Source organism: Heliangelus exortis, chromosome 11, assembly GCF_036169615.1.
Source record: "Heliangelus exortis chromosome 11, bHelExo1.hap1, whole genome shotgun sequence".
In the NCBI taxonomy this organism is placed as follows: Eukaryota; Metazoa; Chordata; class Aves; order Apodiformes; family Trochilidae; genus Heliangelus; species Heliangelus exortis.
In genome coordinates this window covers 1,251,921-1,257,920 of record NC_092432.1, presented here as the reverse complement: position 1 = coordinate 1,257,920, position 6,000 = coordinate 1,251,921, and the positions used below count along the sequence as shown (strand labels likewise).

General features: G+C 47.6%; 1 protein-coding gene across 2 annotated transcripts in view; it reads right to left on the bottom strand.

Moving 5' to 3' along the window:
* Window positions 1-741: 741 nt before the first annotated feature.
* ITGA11 (integrin subunit alpha 11) overlaps window positions 742-6,000 on the bottom strand; it is a 53,342-nt gene continuing 48,083 nt past the window's right edge. For both annotated transcript variants that reach the window (XM_071754106.1, XM_071754107.1), the window contains exons 26-30: window positions 4,069-4,155; window positions 3,669-3,779; window positions 3,116-3,211; window positions 1,423-1,536; window positions 742-998 (exon numbers count right to left, since the gene is read on the bottom strand). In XM_071754106.1, the coding sequence (XP_071610207.1) occupies window positions 927-998; window positions 1,423-1,536; window positions 3,116-3,211; window positions 3,669-3,779; window positions 4,069-4,155 (480 nt within the window). In that variant the 3' untranslated portion in view covers window positions 742-926. The remainder of the gene's footprint in view (window positions 999-1,422; window positions 1,537-3,115; window positions 3,212-3,668; window positions 3,780-4,068; window positions 4,156-6,000) is intronic.

Sequence of the window (6,000 nt, the reverse complement as noted above, 5' to 3'; positions counted from 1 at the left end):
TGTTAGGAAAAAAAAAAAAGAAAAACCCACAAAAAATGGATTTTTTTTTTTTTTTTTTTGTCCAACAGCACAAAATGACACCAAATATGTACAAATTCTCATCCACCTGCAGGCCCTTGCTGGACAAAAGCTCTTCAAAACTGCTCAGTTTGGAGGAAAAGCTTCCAACTGTGTTGGGATTTTTTTTTCTTTTCTTTTTTGATGTTATTTTCAAAAAAAAAATCATTTTCTCCTTTGCTTTTTCTTTCAAACAACGACAAAAAAAAAAAAATATGTACAGCTGGCCACTGGAGTTTTGCAGTAAGGTGCTTGGATTTCCTAGTTTATTTCCTTTTTTTTTGGTTTTTTTTGCTCGTTTATGTTCAGTGCATTAAAGAAGGTGGCAAATGAAATAAAAAAAATTCAAAAAAATTCAAAATTTCCACCCATTTTTGGATTCTGGTTACAGGGATGCAGTTTGAGAGCCTCGCCCAGCAAAGCCTGGGGGGTTGCTACAGCTCAGCCACGGGGTGAGCAATCCTCAGGGTTGGTTTTTTTTTTTTTTTATTTTTTATTTTTAAGGAATATTATATATTTTTACAGATTTTTGGGATGCCCCAACCTTTTTTTTTGGGTGGCTTGGGTGTCCCTGCACCTCTGCCACCTCCTCCTTGAAGCTCCTCAGGAATCCCCTGGTGGTTCGGGGGCTGCTTTAATTTTTCATTTTTTTTTTTTTTTTAATTATTATTATTTTTATTCATCTTTTATTTTTTTTTTTTTTTTTACCTTTTGGCCCCCTTTTGGGAACTTCACACCCAGGGGTCTCCTCTCCTCCTTCTGCTCAGCACCCAAAACCCCCTCAAGCATCGAGGGGACCCGCAGCTCCGGCGAGGGGTAGGGAGGGGGATTTAGGGGGGATCCCCCCCTTAAAAAAAAAAAAAAAAAAATCACTCCAGCCCCTGGGTACCCCCTTCCCTCTCTGCTGCTCGCCTCCGGCTCCCACTTTTGAAAAATCCAAGCTGGAGGGGTTAAAAAGAGAGGAAAAAAAGCAAAAATAAAGAAAAAAAACCACCATTATTATAGGGGACGGTTGGGGAAAGGGGTTGTGCCAAGGGGAGGGGGGGGTGGTGTAAATAATAAATATTTTATTTTAAATAAATAATTATATATATATATTTTAAATAAATAATTATATAAATAATATAATAATTAAATAAATTATTATGATAGAAAATCTGTGTTTTTTAGCAATGTATCTACCAGCAGGTAATATTTTGATGCCATATTTCACAGTATTAGGACAGAATAAACGAATAAATGCAGGGAATGTGAAGAAGATGGAAGCAGGGAGAGAATAGGGGAACTTTTTGTGTGCTGAGGGGTTTATAGGGACAGGGGGTTCCCCCCCCCAAATCATGGGGGTCTCTCTCAGGGGTTCCTCACCTTCCAGAGCAGCAGGACAAGCAGGGCCAGGAGCAGAAGCCCTCCCAAGGTGCTTCCCAGGATGATCCAGATGGGAATCTGCCATTCCTCAGCCTTGGAGATCTCAAATGTTACCTGGGAGGGGGAGCAGCAGAATCACAGAATCCCAAACCATTTGGGTTGGAAAAGAGCTCTGGGATCCCCAACTCCAACCCTTGCTCCACTCCCCCCGTGGTTCCCAGCCCATGGCACTGAGTGCCACATCCAGGCTCTTTGGAAATATCTCCAGGGATGGAGAATCCACCCCTTCCCTGGGCAGCCCATTCCAGTGCCTCAGCACCCTCTCTGTAAAGGATTTCTTCCTAATATCCAACCTAAACCTCCCCTGGCAGAGCTGAAGCTCTGCCAGGGGAGGTTTAGGTTGGATATTAGGAAAAAATTCTTTAGTCTGTGCCCTCTTGTCCCACTGATATCAGCCCAACCCCCCCTGGCTCCAACCTCCTTTCAGGGAGTTGGAGAGAGTGATGAGGTCTCCCCTGAGCCTCCTCTTCTCCAGCCTCAACACCCCCAGCTCCCTCAGCCCTTCCTCCCAGGAATTCTGCTGGATCCCTTCCCACCCTCCTTGCTCTTCTCTGGACCTGCTCCAGCACCTCAAGCTCCTTCCTGAGCTGAGGGGCCCAGAACTGGACACAGGACTCAAGCTGTGGCCTCCCCAGGGCTGAGCACAGGGGCAGAATCCCTTCCCTGGACCTGCTGGCCACGCTCTTCCTGAGCCAGCCCAGGATGCCATTGGCCTTCTTGGCCACCTGGGCACACTGCTGCCTCCTCTTCAGCTTCCTGGCAATCCAGACTCCCAGCTCCCTTTCTGCCACTCTCTGCCCAGCCTGGAGCTCCCCAGGGGGTTCTTGTGTTGAACCTCATCCCCTTGGGATCAGCCCAACTCTCCAGTCTGTCCAGGTCCCTCTGCAGAGCCCTCCTGCCTTCCAGCTGATCCACACTCCCCCCCAGCTTGGTGTCATCTGCAGATTTGCTGCTGATGGACTCAATCCCCTCATCTAAATCATCAATAAAGAGATTAAACAGCACTGGGCCCAACACTGATCCCTGGGGGACACCACGGCCGCCATTTTGAGGCAGCCCCGTTCAGCTCCACTCTCTGGGCCCCTTCCAGCCAGTTCCTAACCCAGCACAGATGCCCCTGTCCAAGCTGTGGGCTGACAGCTTTTTCAGGAGAATCCTGTGGGAGACGGTGTCAAAGGCCTTGCCTTTTCTGCTGGGCAGTTTTTGGGGTTGTTGTCACCAAAAGTGCAGGACCCGGCACTTGGAATGTTGAACCTCATCCCCTTGGGATCAGCCCAACTCTCCAGTCTGTCCAGGTCCCTCTGCAGAGCCCTCCTGCCTTCCAGCTGATCCACACTTCCCCCAGCTTGGTGTCATCTGCAAATTTGCTGCTGATGGACTCGTTTCCCCTCCTTTTTGGGGGATGTTGGAGCTGCTGGGGAGGACCCCCACACCCACCCCACACCCACACCCACCCCACCCATCACTTCCATGCTCAGCATTTCCCTTGATGTCTGCTCCAAGTTGCTCAGGGCTCTGCAGACCTGTGCCCACCCCCGTCTGCAGGGCTTGGTTGGGGTTTTTTGGGTTTTTTGAGTTTTTTCTGCCCTTGCTGCAGCATTCCCAAAGTTCCTGGCTCCAGGTGTGAGCTCACCTGCCTGCTGGGATCCTCCTCACGGAAGATGAAGGGGCTCCCGAAGCGGCGCTGGAGAGAGGCAGTGGTGGTGACCTTCAGTGCCTTGAACTTCAGCTGCCCCAAAAAAACCCCAAAAAGATGCTGGATGTGAGCAATGGGAGAGGACCAAGCACCCTATCTGGGTGCCCCATCCCCCCCACCCGTGGCTTTGCTTCCCCAGATTTTTTGCCCCCCACGGGTTTGCTGCATCCCTGGAGGGGAGGAGGATGCTGGTGAAATGGGGAGTGTGGCTCAATCACCCCAAAATATGGGCACTTCAGGCCTGAATTTGGGATTTAATGAGGTGCTGGGTGCACACACTGGGAGAATAAATAGGATTTGGAAACAAAAATCACCCAGCACATGCCTGGGAAGGAAGGGAATTGCAGGAGAGGCCAAAAAAAGCCCCAAACCACCGAATTTTTGAGGTGTGGGGGCTCCTTTGGGGGATTTTGAGGGAAAGGAGAGGGGAAACCCCCCATGTTCTGATGGTGTAGGTGTTGTTTTGGGGGATGACCCCCGAGTGCCTTACTGCTTTCAGGGACTCCATCCAGAGGTTGCCACCCAGCTGCAGGTTCAGCTCCTCGTTGGGGCCCAATTTCACGTCACAGTCGATGGAAACCACGTCCGAGTTGCTGTGGTTCTGCAAGGGGAGAGGTTTCACGGACTGGGTTGGGCTGGAAAGAACCTAAAAGGTCATTTATGGACCCTTCCCAACCCAAAACCCTCACTGGGTTGGTTTGGGGGGGGTTGTGGAAGCATCCATGCTGATGGGATGTCCCATCTCTGCTGGGCCACGTGGAAGGGAGCAAGATCCAAACTCATCCTCCCCGGGGGGTATCCCCACTGTAGGGTTTTTTGGGGTTTCTCCCTGGTTTTGGGGTGGCAGGGCTCAGTCCCAGGGGCAGGATGAAGCCCTCAGAGGTGCCTACCAGGTGTGGGGTACGGGTCAGGTCCTCCTCAGCTGGGGTCCTCCTGTAGTCTGTGGTGTTTCCCCAGATGTTGCAGGTTGTGTTGTCCTGCAGGAAAATCCCAGCACCCCAGCCTGGGTTGGGTTGGAGAGACCCTAAATCCCCCCCAGTTCCCCCCCTAATGCCATGCTCAGGGACCCCCAGGGTGCTCCAAGCCCCATCCAAACTCCCACATTTCAAGGGATGGGGCAGCCACAGCTTCTGGGGGGCAATTTCTCCCTCCCATCTCCTCTTTTCCATCCCCCCACATCCCATCAAGGGATGGAGCATCCATCCATCCCCCCAGAGCCTCTCTTGGGGTCACCTCCCTCACCTGCTCCAGGGGGATGACAAGGAGGGACCTCAAATCCCCCCCAGCGCCCCCCCTGCCATGCTCAGGGACCCCTCCCACCCCCCAGGGTGCTCCAAGCCCCATCCAAACTCCCACATTTCCAGGGCTGGGGCAGCCACAGCTTCTGGGGGCACCCTGGGGCTCAGCACTGAATTTCTCCCTCCCATCTCCTCTTTTCCAGTTCCAAGCCATCCCCCCACATCCCATCAAGGGATGGAGCATCCATCCATCCCCCCAGAGCCCCTCTTGGGGTCACCTCCCTCACCTGCTCCAGGGGGATGACAAGGAGGGACCCTAAATCCCCCCCATTCCCCCCCTGCCATGCTCAGGGACCCCTCCCTCTGAGGTCAGGAAATCCAGGGACTGCTCCACCTTGGAGCTGCTCCAAAGCATCCCAAGCCTTGCAGGACGGGAGGAGCTGAGGAAATTTCCTTGTCCAGGCAGAGCAGGGAGTGTTGGGGCTTGGAGAATCCCACAACCCCAGCCTGGGTTGGGTTGGGTTGGAGGGACCTTAAATCCCCCCCAGTGCCCCCCCTGCCATGCTCAGGGACCCCTCCCACCCCCCCAGGGTGCTCCAAGCCCCATCCAAACTCCCACATTTCCAGGGCTGGGGCAGCCACAGCTTCTGGGGGCACCCTGGGGCTCAGCACCCTCAAATTCAGGAATTTCTCCCCAAAATCCCCTCTCCATCCCACCCCTCTTCCAGTTCAGAGCCTTTTCCCCTTGTCAAGTAAAAGGAAAAAAGGAGAAGCCCAAACAAGGGCCAAGGGAGAGCCCTGAGCTGGGAGCAGATGGTGGGGTCTGGGGAAGGAGGGGGTGAGAACCTCTGGGGGGTGGCCCTGGGGGAGAAAGGAACTCCCTGTGCTTAAAAAAATAATGAAAATAATGAAAAGAATGAAAAGAATTAAAATAATAAAAATAATAAAATAATACTAATAATATAAATAAAAAGAATAAAAGGAGTAAAAATAATTAAAATAATTAAAATAATAAAAATAATAAAATAATAAAAATAATAAAAATAAAAATAATAAAAAAATAAAAATAGTAAAATAATGAAAATAATAAAATTAATAAAAGTAGTAAAATAATACAAATAATAAAAAGAAAAGAATAAAAATTAAAATAATGAAAATAATAAAATAATAAAATAATAAAAATAAAAAGAATAAAAAGAGCAAAAAGAGTAAAAGTAATAAAATAATAAAAATAATAAAAATAATAAAAATAATAAAAATAATAAAAAGAACACAAATAAAACTAAAAAGAATAAAAAGAATGAAAATAATAAAAATAATAAAATTAGTAAAAATAACAAAATAAAAATAATAAAAATAATAAAAATAATAAAATGATACAAATAATAAAAATAAAAAGAATAAAAAATAAAAATAGTAAAAATAATGAAAATAATGAAAATAATAAAATTAATAAAAGTAGTAAAATAATACAAATAATAAAAAGAATAGGAATGAAAATAATGAAAATAATAAAATAATAAAATAATAAAATAATAAAAATAAAAAGAATAAAAAGAACAAAAAGAGTAAAAGTAATAAAAT